The 20,468-nt window shown below is 41.5% G+C and overlaps 1 protein-coding gene across 3 annotated transcripts; it reads left to right on the top strand.

The window, feature by feature from the left end:
* Positions 1 to 1,939: 1,939 nt before the first annotated feature.
* On the top strand, positions 1,940 to 19,415 carry SMIM38 (small integral membrane protein 38). Of its 3 annotated transcripts, none has more exons than XM_050336455.1 (9): positions 1,940 to 2,067; positions 9,177 to 9,276; positions 11,039 to 11,179; positions 13,332 to 13,463; positions 14,343 to 14,513; positions 15,014 to 15,247; positions 17,211 to 17,337; positions 17,432 to 17,472; positions 17,959 to 19,415. In XM_050336455.1, the coding sequence occupies exon 9, from the start codon at positions 18,546 to 18,548 to the stop codon at positions 18,675 to 18,677; it is 132 nt and encodes a 43-aa protein (XP_050192412.1). In that variant the 5' UTR covers positions 1,940 to 2,067; positions 9,177 to 9,276; positions 11,039 to 11,179; positions 13,332 to 13,463; positions 14,343 to 14,513; positions 15,014 to 15,247; positions 17,211 to 17,337; positions 17,432 to 17,472; positions 17,959 to 18,545; the 3' UTR covers positions 18,678 to 19,415. The 3 variants fall into 3 exon arrangements, with proteins under 3 accessions (XP_050192412.1, XP_050192413.1, XP_050192411.1); XM_050336456.1 differs by having other exon boundaries at positions 17,432 to 17,537; XM_050336454.1 differs by lacking the exon at positions 13,332 to 13,463.
* Positions 19,416 to 20,468: the final 1,053 nt, after the last annotated feature.

Below are 20,468 nucleotides of genomic sequence, written 5' to 3'. Positions count from 1 at the left end.
TCCTATCTGTACCCCTTTGATGTTTTGTAGCTTGTGGTGTGACTCCTGTGCAGGGCTAAGGGTTGGGCTCAGTGATCCTTGTGGGTCCCTTCCAGCTCAGCATATTCTGTGATTCTGTGAAAGGATGTATGCTTGTTTTGATGTTTTCCTTTAAAAATGTTTCTGCTTCAGTGGCACTTTAAATGTTTGAAGGGTTCCCCCTCGCTTATTACTCAATTTAATTGGAATTATGGTGCCCATCAAAAAGTATTACTGCAAGGTGACCTGGAAATAATAATTTCCTTTCATCTATACCAAACATTTGTAGATCATTAAAACGTCACAAATAAAAAAGTCTTAGTCACAAAGCGATGGCTTTATATGAGCACAGTAAAATATGAGATTTCATTATATACAAAAAGGCTATGTTTTGTACTCCTGGTTCACAGAGCAAACCTCCAACATATGTGGAATGCATGGCAGGATGTAGGACCCTCTAAGGGCCATGTACAGATATGTGAAGGGGAAGAGGAGGGGGAGAGGGGAGAAAAAAATAAAAAAAAGATTGGGAAAAAAAAAATCACTGTGGGTCTGAGGAAACGACCCCTTTCAGTAACAAATGGAGCATGTGCTCTGGGTCTCCGGGAGGATTTGTGCAGGGATCTTGCTCTCCATGTGCACACATTCCTGTGAATCAGACAGGTGTTAAAGTGAAATGGTGCCCAGAGGACGCAGCACCCTCCTCTGCTATCAGCAGCCTGACCACATGACGGATCCAAAAGCAGCCAAGCACAACTGCTGAGGGCTTTGCCAAGGGCTTGGATGCCAAATGCTGAGAGAGAGTATCCTTGCCAGCTTGGCACCTTTAGGCCATGTGGCTGCTGCTGGCATGGAGCTGTCATTGTAATGTGCTGGGAAGAATGGAAGCAGAAACTGTCTTAATAGTTCCTTGTGAATGAAGCCCTCTTATTGTTGGGAATATAAAATATTAATTACCTTACAAATGTGCTTGAGAGGCTCTGCGTGGCTTTGGCATCTGTCCAGACCTGCAGTGGTGAAATCAGAGGATTTTACTTCTTGGCAGTTGAATTTATTTATATCCCTCCCCCTACCCCACCCCTCACCCCTCCCTGGCATTGCACTGGAAATAAGAGGGGAACTATTTGAAAAAAATTGACATCTGGAGGAAGATGTTCATTGGCTTCTGGGATTTGGATCAGTCCCTGAGCTGGTGCCTTAGGAGTGGATTTAACCAGTGCTGTAATCTTCTGGCACCTGTTGCAGTTTTTGGCAGTGGCACAGGACAGCTTTGATTGCACTGGGACTGGAGGAGTGAACATATGTCCAATGCCCACCCCAGAAAGAATGACTTAGTGCCCTTAATGCCTCTCCTATTGTTTTCCCCCCACTTTCTCTTGTCTTATTCATCAAGCTGCTGTTAGTAGTTATTACGTGCAGGCAAGCACCCATCAGCATCTTCAAACAAATCAGGGATAAAGCAAGAGGAAAACAGGAACTGGGAGAGTTCTACCTTATCAGAATCCGGCTACTTTTTGCACTTGATTTTCAGTTTGTTTGTCTGGCCCCTGAATCTTTAAGAGGGGTGGTAAATAAAGGACTCCAGAAAAAAAATGGTGCATGTGACAGTGTCTGAGATGCAGTCAGAGAAAGATAAATACATTAATCAAAATAACTGATTATGTATCTTCAAGAAGGGGATTCAGAGGACCCATTAAAGGAAGTCTCTGCCTACATGTCTCTGCACTGATTGTACATCTGTAAATGGCTGCCATCCAGCAAAGCTCTTAAGTGCATGTTTAACTCTCAGCACAGCCTGGCTACAGCAGTGTTGCTAACTTTGGCATGTGAGCTCTTCTGCTTTTGGGGCATTCACATGCCTAGTGAGAGGCACATGCTCATGTGCCCTTCTGGATAACTGGCTCTTTCTTGTGTCCTACAGGCCCGTGGCCAGGAGCACGAGCCCGGTTTCCTGCTCCCATAGAAGGCCTGGAAGATGGCAGTGGGGTTGCACATCATCTACGGCTCTGAGGTTTTTGTCCTCCTCTTCAACGTCACCGAAATGCAGAGGTACAAACTCCTGAGAAACCGTGTGAAGCCTCCCAGCACCGCGTGTGTAACTTCACCTTTCCTGATGCCTGTGCAGAATTTAGTGCCCTTTGTTTAAAGTGACTCCAAGTAACTCGTGCGAAATTGTGGCAAACACTGAGAGACAGACGAAAAGCATCGTGCTCAGATATCAAACACTTGATTAAAAGCCATGCTGCTGCATCACAGTTGTAGGTGTTTGTACTGAGGGAGAGCCTGGGAACGCACGTGCGTTGAAATTTGTCCTTGCATTTGCTGCCTTGTAAAAAGTCAGTCTGGAGAGCTGGGGTGCTGGATTAGGTTTGGAGAGAAAGTCCTCAGGTCCTTATGGTGGTTCTTGGAACTACAACTCGACTTGTTAGTCTAGGAAGTCAACAGAAGATCTTGGGCTTCCCGTCTACCTACGGATTTCAAGTAAGGTGAACATCAGTAAAGGCAACCTGGCTGATAAAGCTCTTAAATTATAAACAAGGAGAAATTAATTAAACATAATCTAATTGCTCAGATCTCATTAAGTACCTCTGTCAACATATCCAATGTAGGGGGGGGGGCGGGAAATACAGAAGGAAAGGAAAAATTCCATCAGTAACAAACAACTGTACCCATAAAGTCCAATTCTTACAGTAAAGTCCAAGCAAGCAAACTCGGCAAAAGATTCCAGTGTGTGCAGTCCAGAGTCCACTAGGATATTTTCCAGACTACCATCTGAATCAGAAATTTGCTGGGCGAAATAACTCTGATTCTCTCCAGTAGCTTCTTGGTATGCCTGAGGTGGGATTCTGAAAGAGGAATAGCTGGCAAGTTGTGTTTTTGTTTTTACCTTGGCCAAAGCCTGTTTGAATTACAGGGATCGTAGTGCATCTCTGGTCTTTGGAACCTGCACTCATTTATTTTAAGGAAGTTAATTTCTTGGAGATCATAAAAAAGCCAGATGGGGGAAAGCTATCCTGTTGTGAGAAAGTTCTTATCTGCTTCATTGAAATAACTGAAAATGGGTTTCTAAATAGTCCAAAGAAGTTCACTTATGGGCTAAGACCCAATTTTCTTTTTTTTTTTAAAAAAAAAAAAGGCAACTATGAGAAATATTTTAAAATATCTTTGTCCAGCTTTTTGCCCCTGGAGGAGGAAGTGAGAAATTTAGAAAGCAGCACATGTGACAGATGCTGCTCAAGATGCTCAACACATTACTTAAAGATGCTCTGTGACCATCATGTTGTGAGTAATAAAAGAATGTGAATGGGATGGAAGAGGAACAGTCCAGATTTGCTGTAACCACATCTGTAGCCCCAGCCCTCTCACATGATGGTCACCAAATTCCTGCCGGTTGCCGGAGTATTCCCAAACGTATCTGGGCAGTGCAAAGCCCCGCGGGACTGGGGAGCCCTCAGGTTACCTCCAAGTGAGCTGGCATGTCTGCAGTCGATTACCACACAGGGATACCAGCAGCAGTGCCAGAAACAGTAAAGCTCTGTTACTGCCATACATAGTTAATTAGCTCGGGTGTCACAGAGAGCAAACACAGCTATATTGCTTCTGGTTCTGCACTAAGTTAATTGAGGCTGGCTTGGGGATCTTTGCCCCAATGTGCAGTGCAGACATACCCAGGAATGCACTCCTATTGTTGACTGAATACTGTATTTTCACATAAATGTGGCAGGAATATAATTGCAGGGTGGAAAAGGAAGGCCAATATACATTCACTTTGCTTTAGAAGCTAAATTAAACCTTTGACTTAACTCACTTCTATACCAGCTCCCTGCAGGCATTTCTACAGGCTTCATTAGAGCCAACCTAGAGGCCATGGAAAAAGGTCTTACAAAAGACTAGCCAGGAAGCCAGTCACAGCCCCAGATCCTGCTGCTACAGAACACAATCTGCCTCTTGGCACCTCGGGCTTGCAGCTGCCAGGCACTCTCCTTATGTGGTCACTGGTGTTGGCTCGGAGGCTGGAGCAGATAGACGAGGAGGGCGAAGGGGGGGACACATTCATCACTGCCAGCAGCGAGGGGAGGCAGTGCCAAGTCACTATGTAACCAGGCACATGTGCCAATTTGCTCAGTAATTGGATTGCTATTTGAAAAATTAAAGCGGTGTCTAGAAAATTCTAACCCCTGCGTTTATGGAGTATGAAATTCGCAGCCGAGGGGGCTGAACAGGAAGAGCAGGGGGTGGTGGTGGTGGGGGGGGATCAAGCGGAGGTGTTTAAGGAGAGCAAATGTAGGAAGTAATTTGATGACTTTCCAGAGTGTTGCAGCAGCCTCTCTGTACCAGAGGGACAAAGAGCAAGACACAGTGCAGTGGAAAGCTGTGACATTATGGACAAGCCGTAACCCGCTGCTTACTACGGAAAATTAGGGAGGACTTGTCAGCTGAAAGCGATTTGTATAAAGAAAACATAATTAGGGGACGAGGCTTGATATACTTCTGTAATTAATTTTTTTCCCTGAAAAGAAAAAAAACAAACCCTGTTAATGGGTATTATTTTATCTTTTGGGGTTTTGGGTTTTTTTTGGAGCCTGTGAATTGTTACGTCTGTCTACTGTATGCATTGCTCTCAAATACATTTGGTGAACAAATCCCATGTGCTAATATTAAGCATAAATGATACTGAATTATCCAGCCACAGGGAGAGTTTCTGACTCAGAAATACACTTCTGCCACAAATCATTTCTGCTCCCACTGAAGCCAAATTCAGACTTTGCTTTGACTTCAGTGGGAGCATAATTACATGCAAAAATATAGTTACCCAAATAGTCCTTCAGGCATTTCGTTATTCCTTGCAGTTGAGCTCACTGGCCACCCTTATTCAGCTGAAAACCTTGAGCATATGGAGATGATAGATTATAAATTGTTCCTAAGATAATATTTGTAGTTTAAAGTATAGTCCAGTTGCTAGTAGCTGTATAAAAGTGGTACCTGTGTTCTTCATCACTGTTAAGCGGAAATTCAAGCTGGAAGCTCTGTCTTTAGAATAATAAAAAGCAAAAATCTATGGACTCATACTGAGGAGGAACTATTTGGAACCTCTGTGAAATGTCTGATTATTTCTCATGCACTCAGTCCCGGCAGAACGAGGTTAACACATGTCAAAGCAGAAGCTAAGGAAATTTTGGGTTGCATTTCTGCCCCTAGATGGAGTATTCTGCACACTGGGTTGGTTTTTTTATATATATTTTGGGAGAATGGAGCTGTGTTAGAGGCCTTGAAATGCCTCTTGTTCTGAATTCCCTTTACAGTGTATCGAGTGCTGCCCGCTGGGACTAGACTAACTGGGTCCCAGAGGTACAAGAGAAAAATCAAAAAAATAGGGTTTGTTTGTACAATTGATGAGATACTGTAAAGGCCACTGCACTTTCTTAGTGTCTCCCATTTGATGGTTAGGGATAGATATGTATGTTAAAAAGCAGGAAGCCTATACTTTGCCAAGTGTCACTAATTACTATGAAACATCTGATAATTGCAGCTTGCAGTGCCCAGTATTTCCATGATTTTCGTGGTATTCCCTCCTCTTAGTATGCTGGGAATGCCATGGTAACCTTAACCACTGGTAAAACATTTTAATAGTGACCAGTGTAATACAGTGGTTGTGGGCAAACAGCATGCACCATTGCTTCAGAGGTGTTTGGAACACTTTGCTTTTGTCACAGTTGGTGCAAAATGTTGCCAGATTTCAAGAGCTGAATCCTAAAAACTTGCCAAATAGGGAGCTGGAAGTGAGGTCTCCTGTTCTCCAGCTTCTGTCTTTGATCCTCTCTGGAGTTTCATTGATACATTCCTACCCAGCACTCACACGCTTAGTGAACCATGGCTCCAGAAAGCAGGGAGTTGCTTGGGAAAAGCACTTGGCTACAGACACTGTGTTTGGAGGGGGGTGGGTGGGTGTCAGATTATAGACCAGCTTTTGAAAAACCTGGATTGTTCTGTGTGTGTGAGCGAGAATTCAGCTGCAGGCTCTTAGCTCAGGTATGTTCTCATGTGGGCTTCTGGTTTAGCCCACTCCAACAGGAGGGACCAGCTGCAAAGTTTGTCCCTGGACTGGGAGCTGAATTCCTGCAGAATCCAGGATTTTAGTTTGGACCTTTTTAGATATGATGTAAATGCCAGCAGCTTCCTAACAACTGTTCTCGAAGCTCAGAGCAGAATTTAGAGCGGACCGTTGTGAGTGAGGGTTTTGCACGAGATATCCCCTTCTCAGAAGAGAAAGAAAAATCCCAACAAAACCTAAGCCATCTGACTGGAGTCCTGAGAAATGCTTTCCAGCTTTCAAAGAAAGAAAGGGTCTTAATTCAGATTTGCCGGAATCGTCTAATTAGTCCCTTTAATGCCATGCACCTTATAGTCTGTGCCACCGGATTCGTCCTATAAATGAGACGATGGGCTAATTCATCTTGGCAGCAGTAAACAGACCTTGTGATTGTCCCCCTCACAAACACCGGCCTGATTTTAGGAAAATGCTTTGACCAAGCCTGTGTCCCTGCTCCCCCCCCTCCCCTGAGCCCCCCAGCCTTTTCTGAGCGCTGCCTGTGCTTCTTGCCCTCCTTCTTCCCCACCAACCCACCCCACCCCGTCTCACACACAGTGACATACCTCACACATTTGCCACTGCTAACAACAACCTGTCAACTCTTTCTTTGCACCGTGCTAGGCGCCTTTTGTTTCCGCAGCCCAGCAAGCCTTGCAGCTGTTGTCCGAGGCCTGCTCCGACAGCCTGTGATCAGTCAGCTGCAAAATCCTCCCTGAACAACTCGGTATTCACAGCTCTAATCGGGCCAGCGGACTGTTTCCTCCTCTCTCGCAGTAAATCTTTATCACTTGCGCTCTGCTCGTCAGTTCGTGGCGCCAGCTCTTTGGGCTGCTCTATCCCTTTCCCATACTCTGCTGGGCTGTGTGCTCTGAATGCTAACTCCAGCCTTGTTTAGGCTCTGTGCTGCCTCAGTGCTGCAGTCCACGTGTTGGGAAGGTCCGAATTCCGGCTGCCTCCCCGCCTTTCAGGCGGAATGCGCGTGGAGTTTGTACCTCTGCGAAGGTGAAAATGGCAAAGGCTCCCTCCCTCCCTTGGTCCGTCTCGTATAAGTTAGTTGTGTGATTATCTTTCTGTTTCCTCCCAGCAGCCTGTTGTGCTTCTGTTTAGGAGCTGGTTTCGGTAAGGAGATGAGGGTGAGCTACCCAGCCGAGGGAAGCTGGTGATGGCAAGGGAAAGCCAGGGGGAAACTGGCACAAGCCTTAATTTGATCACACGCCCAGGGCTATTAACCTTCCTCCTAACGATCCCCCATGGATCATTTCCCTCCATCCTGTCCCTGACTTGATGCCATCACTGTCTTTTAAAAGATTTACATCGAAGATGTTGAATTGTGAAGCAGGATCAAAGTTTGCTTCCTTGGTGTCCCAGCTGAGTTGAGGAGAGCCCATGGAGAGTTTAGGGTGAGGTTTCTGTCAGTGTGGAGTTGCTGAGAATTTACACTGGTGGAGCTGGAGGCACAACTTTATCTGTGCCTGTTGCCACTTGTGATACAGCGTGGAAACTCATCCTGGGAAAACACTGAGGGATTTATTTCCCTGTGTGCTGTGTTTGGGCCTGGGATTGTAGATGGCAGCGTAATTAAAGCTCAATTGAACAGCACATTTTGCAAGGAGACTCAACTAGATCTTAAGTAAAGCTTGCAGGAGATCACTTTAAAAAGATAAATTATTCAGGACAGCGAGGGTTATTTGAGTTTATGAAGAACCTGGGAAACTTTTGTCTGAACACTGGCATGAGGACCAAAAAGTAGCGGGTTTAGATCTTGTCTCTGAACTGAGTCCATCTCCGGCACTGGAAAACCCATTTCTCTTTCTGCATCAACTTTCATTCCTCTCCTTAAGTCTTGGTTTCAGCTGTTCCAAGTTGTGTGTGTGCAACATGTATGCAGGGGTGAAGATTAACCAAATACAGAAATTCCTTGAAGGGTGCAATATGAACTTGGCTTTAAAAATACATTGTTTCTGTTGGTTTTGAGAGGCATCTCTAAAGTAGATACAGCTTGGACAGTCTGGGTTCAGTTTCTCATTAGTATATCTTTGGTCAGAGCTAAGTGTGTGTATATGGGACTCTTGCAATTTTGGCACTGGTGGTCAGTTGGAGTCTGTAAGGAGATGCCATCCTGCCAGTGCTCTTTGGTGTGCCCTTCGAAACCAGCTCCCACTTGCTTCCAGGTGGGATTTGTTTTGTGTCTGTGCTAACAGAGCTATAAATGTATTTTAGGCTTGATTTGGGAAAATAGCTTGGATTTTGCTGGTATTTGCCACAGAAGTGCCTTTCTGTTTCAGTGTGTTCCTTGGTGATACTCAAGAGGATTTGATTGCTGGCTCTTTTTCTGTCCATAAAGGCAGGAGTGGAAATATGATCTTCAGTAGTATGGAGTGCCCCATAAATAGGCTGATTATACCAGCTCATAGAATAGAATCCTAAAGGAGTTTGGGTTGGAAGGGACCAAATTTTTTTCTTTTTCTGTCAAATAGTAAACCACTGGACATGGTTATTTCGTGATATGATTAACTCCTATTTTATAAAACACTGGTACTTCACCGTGCTCTGGAAGAGTGATGTGGGCAATCCACCTGCTGTCCTCTGCACAAAAAGTGGTTGATTTTGAAGCGTTCCCCAAGAACTTGACATCCTTTAGACATCCTTGTACTTCCTATTTATTTATTTATTTATTTATTTATTTATTTATTTGGGGTTTTTTTAGAAACTCATGGTGGCTCAAATTGACCTGTAACCCAATATAGTGGAAGGAAATCTTTTAGCTTTATATTCCAAAGGAAGATTTTAACAGTCTGAACTGAAAGTGAATGGAACAAGGAGAGGACTTTCTCAAAATAACAACAACAACAGCAATAATACTTATTAGTGTTATTTAAACTGTTCACACGTCCTGTTTCTCCTCATGTTTTTGCCTTGAAGTGAGGGGAGTTTTTGGAGGATGCAGCTGGTGCTTACCTTGGTATGGTTCTAATTCTGTGGTGCTTGGTGGTGTGGGCTTGGAATGGTAAATTAGGAAAATGTCTACAAGTTATGAAATGAAGTTTTTATCTGTTCTTTTCCACAGAACTTTGTGCCATAGAGGAAAGCTCACAGGAGGCAAATATTCCTAATGGGAATGTGTTGTTCTTTGAAGAGTCCCGTCTGAGTTCTTTTGTCTTACAGGGGTGAGTTCAGTCTTCCTTCATTTTCACCCAGATCACAGGGAAGACTTTGCACTTTTTACTGTTTAGTGGCTGCTGGAAGAGGGCTCGTTCATGGCTCTGGGATGAACAGGATGAGCAGAATTTGAGAACAGCTTGTCTGTTCTTATTCCAAATTGAAAGTGGACTTGACTTACTTTTCCTAATGCATCTGGATGCATGTGTTGGAACAGGATATTTTATTGCTCTGCTTTTTTAATTTTAAGGAGCAATGTCAACTCTTGTCCTAGCTCCTCCTATATCTGTCTTCTAAGGTAATCTCAGACCCCAACATCTCTCTATTTGATTAATTTTTTTTTTAAGGGTAATGGATAATATGCTTACACAGTAATTCCATTTTAAAACAGTCTTCTAGTCTAGGAATTTTCTTGTCTGATTTGCCTCAGACTTTCCAGAAAGATTTTACCTTGGCTTAAAGTTTGCACCTGTGAAAGTTCAAGGAAATCTGTTTAGTTTTTGCTCTATGAGGAAGAGATTCTGCCAAAATTAAGGTTTTTTATGAAAGGCTAGTGGAAGTATGGATAGACTAGTTTTGTCATTACTAGACAGTACTAGTGTACAATCAGTCTCATCAAGAAAAAATGCGACTCCATGGATTTTATATTCCTTATGAAAATGACTTTTTTTGTTTCTTCTTTGGCTACTCAGGGTAGAATGCTTATCACTAACCCATCATGCTTAATTTTAGTGAGTCACTTCTTGTGTGCACATTTCCTGTACATCTTGAACAAAACCATGCAAAAGATGAGCGAAGAATTAGGAGGAAATTATAAATGGATCCATGTGACTGCCTTTTCTACAGATTTTTATTTTTTTTTCTTCCCTTAGTTGAGAAGTTAAGAGGGAATGCAGGGCCATGCAGTGTTTGTTAAGGCTGATGGAATATCTTTCTCCCTCTGGGTATTTCTTTAATCAATGTTCCTTTATACCATTAGGTCATCTCCTCTTTTTTTCATGTGTTTTTTTTTTTTCAGAAGAAGCCTTGTTTTGTACATTTCCGTACATCTTGACGTTTATTCTCAGAATTATGGCCTGATCACTTCCTCTCTTCTCCTCAAAATTTCTCTCGTTTCATCTATTTTAAGTGCCAGAGCACAAAGATAACCCCATCATAGCTCTCTCATTTTCCCCAGCAGTTCCACCCCCCCTTTCCCTCCCTGCAATGAAAAAAATGAAAGGTCTCATGGTCTTACAGATTTTTCTTTATGCTTATTTTGGCCTCCTTGCAACCCAAATACATCATCACGCTATAAGACGGCTCTCTGAGGCTCTTGGATCAATTAAAGGTAGCCCCATTCATTGCCAGGACAAACCTTTGCCTATTAACTCCTTCAAAGGGCATTTGTCATCTCACAAAGCTGTGAATGCCGTCTGGGTACATTGATTTAAAAAAAAGGTATTGTTTTAAGGCCGCTGAATATCTCAATTAGTTGTAATCAGAGGGCAGCTTGTGTGTGTGAAGTGATACAGTTACCTTTCACCTACTAGCTTTGTTTTCTGTGGGTTTGAAAGGAGGGGGGGAAAAAAAATAAATCTCCAGTGTACCTTAAGAATACTGGTTTTTAGGGTATGAGAGGAGCACACTCGCTGATCAAGCTGTAATTTATGGCATTATTTTGTAAAAGGCAAATATTGAATGTGGTAACCCAGAATGCATCTCATTGGCCTCTGACCAGCCAAGAGCGGGTGAGTGGAGCCAGCAGTCACTCTCCCTTTCTTCCCTCAGAAACCCAGTGTCTGTATCCTGGAAATGGAGAAATCTACCCCAGTTCTTCAAGTACTTACACGTGTGCTGAGCCTGAGCCCGTGAATCATCCATTAATGCCGAGCATACACAGCCCTGTTTGGCACGTCAAGGTAGAACAAGGTAACATTTTTTTTTTAGGTCAGTAGTTCCTTTGCCACAATTGTCTCAAATGATATGCAGCTATTTGTGAAAAGCCCTGGCAAATAGTTTTAGCTGAGAAAATGTCTTGTTCTGCCGTTCACTGAACCAAAACATTTCGCTCAGTAGTTAATGGTTAAAATTCGTTTTCTGTCTGCAGAGACCCTATTGAAAAGGAAAATCAATACTTTTTTCTTCCATGGGCTTCATGGAAGTTTTGTCGGTGCTTACTGCTTTCTTGGTTTGTTTTTCTGGGAAAACAACACAGTTTATATTTCATTTGAATGCATTTTGCTCAAATCAAATGGGTTTTTATGTACATCAGGGTATAGGCAGAACCCTTCCAGTCATGTCTTGATGGTACAGCAGTGGCTTCCATCCTTTGTCCCTCACTCTCTGGAGATGCATTTCCAGAGGAGGTGGTTTGGGGATATATGTGCCTTTCTTTCCATCTTTGTGCAAGTATCTTCTTACAGGTCAGAAAAAACACTTGACACAAAAAAAAAAAAAAAAAATCTGAGTCACACTTGTTAAAATGTGTGCTTTTGTGCTTCTTTAGGATGCTTATAGTGATGATGGTAAATAGCATTTAATTTGTTTCATTATGGGAAGGGGACACAAATGGTGTTTTACAGGGAGTCCCCCTTTATCTGGGACAAAAATTCTTTAGAAAACACCTAACACACTGACCATGTGTATCAAACTGCTGGTGCAGTGCCATGGCTGGGAACCAGCAGACAAATGAATCCCCAACACTCACCAGTGGCTCGCTTGATGAATTTTATTACAGGAAGTCCAGGCATGCACAGATTCTCAAGGTAATGCGGCAAAGTCATGTAAATTCAAGTGGTGCTGTACTCACTCTCTTATTTTCCAGTGGATAAGTGTCCTGGACAATGTATGGCTTGAAGCTGGAATATGTTTATGATTTACCTTTTTTTTTTTTTTCAGAAGCCAAGATTATACATGGTCAGGACAGTTCACCCTACATGTCTAGATCCTGCAAGAAGTACTTCATCTTTTTTTTTTTTTTTTTTTTTTAAATTTTACTTTTACAAAAATGCTTCACAAAGTCCAGTTCTGTTTTTAACTCACATTATAGACAAGAAGTTATTAAAATCTCTGTTTCATGGATGAGGAAAACCAGCCTGATAAAGATTAAAATCCCAATTCGAGGGAAAGCAGAAACTTAAGCACATCTTTTAATATTCCTGTGATTTTGGCATAAACTATCATGAATAATTTCTCTGGGATGCTGTCAGAGGTAGAAACAAAATATGCTTTGAGTTGCAGACAGTGCCTCAGCCTCAGCACTGCAGTGTATGGGCACAGGAATTTTTCTCTTTATACTTGCTAAAAAAAGGTGATGCATGGGATGGTCATGCAGGAGAGAGATTTATTTCTGTAGCTGGCTTTTTAATTCAGTGGTTCACGTACTATGGTGTTGAAGCTCATTTCATGAGTGGTGTGGAGATCTACGCAGCTCTAAACTTTTCCTTCAGCTCTGTAGATTTTCACAGATTGGTGTAGTATCTTTTCTTCCATCAGGTGCCTCAAAAATAAATAAGGGAGAAATAAACATGCACATTTCTCCCGTGGCTGTGATAAGCATATGCATGTATTTATATATATATAATGGTATTGTGTGTCTTGCTCTACATAACATTTTTAGGTGTCTGTACAAGTCGGAGATTTATGAAGTGTGACTCATTTTTCCTTCTCCCCACTGTTCCAGTGGAAGAGCTCAGGCTGCGATGAGAAAAACTAGTACACGTTATTAAGAATTCTGATAAAGTAGGCTGAATAAATTTGTTTTCTTTGTGAGCCTTAATCCTGTGTTGTATTGGCTTCTTGGACATGGCTAATTTATTTGGAATTCCATTCTGTTCCCGACAGCATTCCTGATTAGCAGTTTGATCACCCGGAGCAAAGTTACATACCAGCTTTCAACTCTTGTAATCTAGCAGTGTAATTTTTTCAAATGGACTCTTTTCTTTCCTTCTTTGCCCCAGCTCCCCTTCTTTTTGTGTGCAAAGAGACTTTAAAAGTAAGCAGGATAACCTGCTAGCGGAATGAAAAACTCCTCCAAAACACAATGTAGTTTGCTGAATGCCCGACTTTCATTTTTAAACAGAAAAATGAGGTTTGGAGCTGTGGCGGTGCAGCATGTGAAACGTTTACCTTCCATCACGCGCAGAGGATAACAGTTCTTTTCAATAACTGCATTTTGTGGGTGCTGTGATATAATCTTCAAGTTCTTTCCAAGGTCTGTGGTTCGCCAAAGCGCGTTTTGTTTGTGATAAGTTTCAGAAAGTTCGAATTTTTATTTAGTCAAGTTTTTCACCTTATGGACCTTGTAGGGAAATGGCAGTTGTGTCGTAGTTTGCCTCTGTCTAAACTGGCTTATGCTGTCAAAACAAAGGATGAATAGGAAACCCAAATTTAATTGTAAACCAGGGGCAGGTTTTGATCTGGTTTTGGCAGAGCACAGGAAGGAGCATCCTCCGAGTGAAACCGGAGGAAATGGAGCCCTCAGCAGCCCCCCAAATCTGCCAAAGACGTGGAGTTACAGGCAAGGGGGAAGGGAGTTTCCAGTCCTGTGACATTTCTTAAGGTCCCAGTCTGGTTTGTGCACAGTGAGAAGGAAAAAAAAGGTTTTTAAGTCAAGAGAGACGTGGGAATAGCCCAGAGATAGGTGACCACAGCACTTGTCAAAAGACTCAAACTGTGGTTTTATGCATGAGTGCCTTGGCTGTATAATGTTTGGAGAGTGTCTGTTTTGCACTGATCTTGAATTTAATGGATCTGAAAAGCAGCTCTTGACAAATATTTTGTCAAAACTGAAGCACGTTTAGCCACATTTCTGTGTTTGAAAAAACGACATTTCAGTTGAAACCCTGTTTTTTCAAAAATAACACTAATTAAATTCTCTGCTGAATTTATGTGAACTACTCAGCTACTCTGAACTTTGTAATGTAAATTCTAAATATTTATTCTAGGCTTTTTCCTTTGAGTCACTAAAATATGTTTGTGTTTTTACGTTTGTCTGCAACTAGGTGGGCATTTTGGATATTATGAAACTTTTAATTAATTGATACGACTAAGTATCAAATGGCATATATGTGATCTATTCTGCTACTGCCAGGTCGTATTCTGATGACATTCCTAGCAAGAAATTCCTATAAATGAAAGGGAACCAAAATATCTGCTGCTAAGCATTGCCACATCCAGCAGCATGTGGAGGTGATCATGGAATGACAGCTCCATAACTGCAGAGGTCTCATCAAGTCTTCTTCTGAAATACAGATGTCTTCAGGTAATGACTTTTAAGACTGATTTATGAGTTTTTGCTTCATTTTCTGCTTGTCCTTTCCCCTCACTTTTATTGTGAGGGTTTTTTTCCCCTGCAATCTGTGCCCTTCCTTTTGCAATTAAATTTCACTTTTGACTGTGAGGCCTTTGAGGATGAGCTGGAGTTTTACAAATACTTCTGGTTTTATGGACACTGAAATTAGTCTTAGGGGAAGAAATACGTAACAAATGCAGTAACTTATTTCTGTCCTTTTTTTTTTCTTGATCATGGAAATGGGAATGTTGAACTGACTATGGTGGGATTCTGCTGGGGATTTTCCAGTAGAAAACCAGTGGGGCAGGTGTTGACTTTGCTTTGGCTCAATGCAACATGGAATGATCTCGATATGTGCGTGTTATCACTACTTATTTGAAACAGGAATTGGCCTTGAATATCAGGTTTTGTCCTCTAAAGCTGTGAAGACCTTGATCTGCCTCTTTTCAACTGGTATTTTTGTTTTCCAGCGTGATGTGGAATGCTTGTTCAGGAGATTTCACATATGCAAACTGGAGCAAGGTGCCTTTTTGACTCTGATAACTGTAGAAGGCACATGGTTCTGAGAGATAAGTGCTGGCCTTGAATTTTTCTTTTGCTCTTAACAAAGAGCTGGGAACTTCTTGTTAGCCATGCCAACTCCTGCAGCTCTTTGCTGTTTTCATTTGTAGGTACCCTGAGTTTTGAATGCGTGGCAAAATGCAGTAAGTCAAATATTCCATTTTTTAATTCTAATTTATTAATGTTTTGGGATGTATTTCGAACTGATGGCAAGAGTGGGTGTTTTGTGATTGTTGTTGTATTGTCTGCTTCGTCACTTGTAACTTCGCTTGATATTTTGAAATTTTAGGAGTGTAGTGATATTTTAGGAGATAGACCTACTTTGTAGGGGAACTGGAAAATAAGGTGTGAAACCTATTGCCATACATTTTAAAGTCAACAAAACTGTGTAATACATAATTATTTTTACCAAACGACCCTACAGTGGGCACTGATGATCAGGATAATTAATTACGTAATAATTTAAAAGCAAAACATGGAATTTTTAAAATAGATCCAAATTAGAGTATTTTAATAAATATTTGTAACAGAACAGGGTAATAAAGTCGGTTATGTGATGAAAACATATGTTAGTAATAAAATATCACCCGTCAGGAACACTGTTCTGTCATGCCATTGCTCTCTAGGGAGATGACGAGCTGAGAAGTGATTTTAACAAAATAAACTCTGAACAGAGGGGATGCTTTTATTGGTGATACAACACAAAAAGGCAAATCTTTAAAAAGTGGTGCCAGGAACGTCTGCTGTGTGAAAAAGTAAATTTTGCAAAATCCAGATGGTAATTATCAATATACAGGCTGGAGCTGATGGCCAGGGCATGGGATGTGCTGGGTTACTGCATTGGCTAATGTGGGAATTGCTAAAATCCTGCTGGTGGTTTCCAGCAATCCTGGATGTCACCCAAGATGTGCTTTCAGGTGCATCCAGTGACATCCAGCCAGAGGGACAGATATTGCTTTTCTGGAAAAAGGCAGGTGTCATTGCCTCAACCTGCTATTAGCTAATTATTTACTGTTATTATAATTATGATGTTACTAGCTAATGTTATCAGCTGTTATTTTACAGCTACAAAATGAGCCAGTTGCCCAAGTGAGTATGTGATGTAGAGCCCCTGGCTGGAGATGACAGTGGTGATGCTGTAGCAGGTAGAGCCACTGAACAGTTCATCAAACTGTTTTTCCCTGCTGAAATCCCTTTCAGATGAGATGATGATTTGCTTTCTTCTCATCTGCATGGATGTCAGTCTCTTAAAAAAAAAACAAAACAGGTTAGAGAAACAGCTGTCAGGAATGGCCTGGTTGATCTTGCTTTAGGGCAAGCTGATAGACCTTTTGGGTCCCTTTCATCCTTTTTCCTGTGACTGTAGGTGGCCCCAGTAACATATATATATATGTGTGTGTGTATATATTTGTTCTCTCCAGCCTGCTGCATTTTTTCAGCAAAAATATTCACTAGTCGAAAGGAGCGGTCCCTTTTTAACTCAGCGTCTTTTGAAATCTGTAGGTATAAAAAAGACACTCATTGTTCAGTGCACCTCCACAAAGATTCCTTCTTAATCCTGACTGTGTGTACTCATCCCTTGCTTGAGCCTTCCTGTGCAGAGGAATTTGAGTTGATTCACATTCCTTCATAAATGCATGCAGGGTAATACATCACACTTTCTTTCCCTCTAAGCATTCTGATCAGTTCTTTCCAACTTTCCAACTCCATTAAAAAAATCTGTGTGGTAGGTGAGAGAACCCATCAGTGCAAAGAAACTCCTGAAACCCCTCAGAGTATTTGCTTTGCTGTGCCATTTAGCTGTTTACAAAGCCCAGGGCTTTGCTTCTGATACACAGTCAGTAAAGGGGAACAGACTATTTTTATTTTTAATTGCAGTGTAAATGTGTGTGTCGGCCTTGTAGAAGGCAATGTGCTGACTCTCGTGAGGTTACCCCGATCAAGGGCAAATTTGACCAGAAAATGGTACTTTGAGAGAATATTGGCAGTCAATATTTTGGTTTAATGCAGAATTTTTGAAAATCAGGGGAAGCAGCCAGGCTATTGCTTGGGCCGTGTCCAAGTCATTTCACTTACTGCTGATCCTGCCCGTTTTTGCCTTCACAGCTCTACTCGTCCAGGCCCAGGCAAAGAATTGCTTAAACATCTACAGAAGTTCCTTGTTTTCTTCTTGAACTGGATCCTGTAGCTGTGCTCATTCTGACGAGGCCTTGGCATCCACAAGGACCTCAAGGTATTACTGTGCCTGTTCCCTGATTTAAAAGGAAAAAGAACGTGGAACTCCCAAAGCTTCACGTCTCTGAATCAGGCTCTAATTTCTTTTTTAGACGGAAAGTGCAGTTTCCGGGGAAAGGAGCTTGCTGGTGGAGTAAGTTTGAAAAGATTGTAGCAGTTCCAGTAATTACTCATTTCATCAACCCATCTATATTTAAAGTGAGCTAAACCGAGTTCTTTCCTGCAATGTCTCCTTCAAATAATGCTGCTTTACATTTGGAGAGCCAAATAAGGAAACAGAGCATAATCCTACCGGAGTTTCTTTGCCCTTTAGTTCCTACGGCTCAGGGACTTGCTGTAACAAGAGCACCCCTTTCTATGAAAACCTTTTTAACGTATTTGACTAAACAAACTATCTCCTGAAGAAAGTGAGAGCATTTTTGTGTGGGTGTGTGCTTTGTTCTAGCCTTGGCTCTTGAGGACATTTCTGTCGATGCACTAAATGAGCGATACATTTTGGACAGCTTCTGTGTTCTGATTTGTTTTCTTGTGCTTCTTTTGTTGTTTTTTTTATTGGTTTGTTGTTTTTTTTTCCTTCCCCCTCCTCTCCCTCCCTTCTTCCCCTTTTTCATTTGTCTAGGAGGAAAAAAATAAAAAAGCTCCTCCAGTGTTGTTTCCTGAAAAGACCATTCTTAAGAGCTCGTTGGACAGCGCAGGACTCTTGAAGTGATAGCTAATTGGTGAAAGAAAGGCCCTGATTGTCTTGAGGGAGCTGGAAAGTGCTGCGTGTGCTGCTGAAAGGGACTAGGGAGAAGGTGCCTGGTTTCGCCGAGCAGCTGCTGCTGGAGATGTTTGGAGATTACATCAGCACTGGAAAAAAGGGGCAAAAAAAAAAAAAAAAAAGAAGTCCAACTTCACAGAGAGGGAGTTTATGGAGGTTTTTTTTTTCCCCCCTCTCCCTCCTTCCAAAGGTCTTCTGACAATACTGTCATTGTCAATATAAGAGTTGTTAATTCTTTATGAATAGCACATGGGGCCTCTTGACTAAATAGTACGTTACATGTCCCAAATCTGTCAGCTGGACTCTTCTCTCACATGCTAGTGAGATCACTTTGATTGGAATGTTAGAGGAATCGCTGGGCTGGCTGTGCAGAACTGAATACTGCATTATATAATTAGATCTCCCAGACTATTTTTTTCACATTACCTCATTATTCTAGCTTAAACATGGAATCGGCCCTTTTGATGATTTTGCTGGTTGTAATTATATTAATACGATTCATTTTGTGGTCCTGTCTAAGTGCTTATATAGATCATAAACTGTCCCGAAGGTTTCCTGACGCAAGGAAAGAGGACTGAGAGACTTCAAAAGGCTCCTTAAACGGAGCTGGAGCAGCTTTTACCTTGGGGTCTGATGAGAGAGAAATGGCGTGCCGAGACTGCAACCGAGAGAGGACTCTTCAGAAAGCCACGTGCTGACAGAGGGGAAAGAGTGACAACTGAACCACTCAAATGACTTCCTCTCCATCTTGGGCATGGGAACATCTCCTTTCAGATGGGTGTTATACTAAGCCAAACATCCTAAACCTTGCTGCATACCCAACTCAGTTTGGCATCTGCTTTCAAGAACTGTATTTTCTGGTGTAAAAATGGAAGGACTGTATTGCTTTGCCTGAGGCCCACTCATCTTTCTTTTTTTCTTTTTTTTTTAAGAAAAAAGTTCTTTTTGTTTGACAAATTTCTCTGTCATGTAAAAGTGAAGGCTGCCACTTGGTGTGCTTAATTCTGTATCTCTTGGTAGCTCACGTGATGGTGTCAGAGCTCAGCTACAGAATTCCCACCCAAATTTCCCGACCCATTCATGACTCTCATGTTCCTACAGGTTTGTAACTGTTAATCAGCCCTTATCACTTTGTGTTTGGAAGCCTCCTAAAATTCAGACATGAGAACTGGTCTGTGCTTATGCAGGCTGAATGTCTGGTCTATTGACTTCAACCTCAGATTTTGTTTGTGGTGGACGACCAATGTACTGAACAGCCTGCAACACCTGAAATGCATGTCATTGACTTGAAATCCAGCCAGATGACAATAAATTAAATGTAGATGTAACTAACCCCTTGTCTGTATCTCTGGTTCTTAATTTTAATGATGATTCTGTCCTTTTTTTATTTCCCAACACCAGCAAACCACAGAGGGGAAAGTGAAATGTTGTCTATTTGATGTGAAGACATAACTTTGATGATGAGTAACTGGAAAAATGGGCACAGTGATCCATTTTTCTTCTTTCAGTTAACCATCCCTATTCTTTGTTGTTGTGTGCACAACTAAGCTTGTAGATAAACTGATAGTGCCTCTAACAAACAAGTCTTCTAATTCCTTATTGCAGAACTACTTAAGCAATTATTTAATTAAAGAATTAAAAAAAATTACTGAAGAATTCATTGAGATCTTGTTGCCTGCTCAACCCTTTATGCATTCAAAGCAGTTTTATTACCACCTTTATTAATTTCTGTGGATTCATGTAGTTTTTATCCAGTTCTGCAGGACATGGGGAACCATCCTGTTTATCCTGCATTACAAAATTTGGTCTATCACACTTGCAAGAGTGCAAAATATGAAGGAAATGGAGATCTTCCTCTTTATTCCCATGGGCTTTTTTGCCCTTTCTCTTGTCATGGAGATAATAAAAATCTTGGCCCTTTAAGTGTGATGTGATTTGAAAGTGTCTATTAGTATTTCCTAGTGTAATTTAACCATATTTGTTTTCCTTAAGGAAAACATAATATAAATATAATATTTTAAATTGTTTTGTGCTTTTTTTTTTTTTTCCCAGATATAAAAGATTGTGCCTGTGCTTACAAATTCCTTTCTGTTTCCTGAAAGGGGTGCAGTGGAAGGAGAAACTTTGGAGAACAACTGCTTCATGTCAACTAATTGTAGTTTATTTAAGGCCCAACTTGAAGCCCATACTTTGTTGGAATTTGAATGGGCTTGACTGGAAATCACTTTGGAGTCTTTTAAAAATCATTCAATTTCATTTAGTATTTAAAAGATACTTATGCCCTACTGATTTTTCTGTGCATTTAGGGATATATGTAAAGATAAGCACGATATTAATGTCAGTTTTGAACTGTGGACAGTGTGAATGAA

The sequence above is a fragment of the Myiozetetes cayanensis genome, unplaced genomic scaffold (genome assembly GCF_022539395.1).
Source record: "Myiozetetes cayanensis isolate MyiCay16 unplaced genomic scaffold, myiCay2020 scf6-25, whole genome shotgun sequence".
Taxonomy (NCBI): Eukaryota; Metazoa; Chordata; class Aves; order Passeriformes; family Tyrannidae; genus Myiozetetes; species Myiozetetes cayanensis.
The sequence above is the reverse complement of the archived record's forward strand: the minus strand, read 5'-3'. Positions and strand labels throughout refer to the sequence as shown.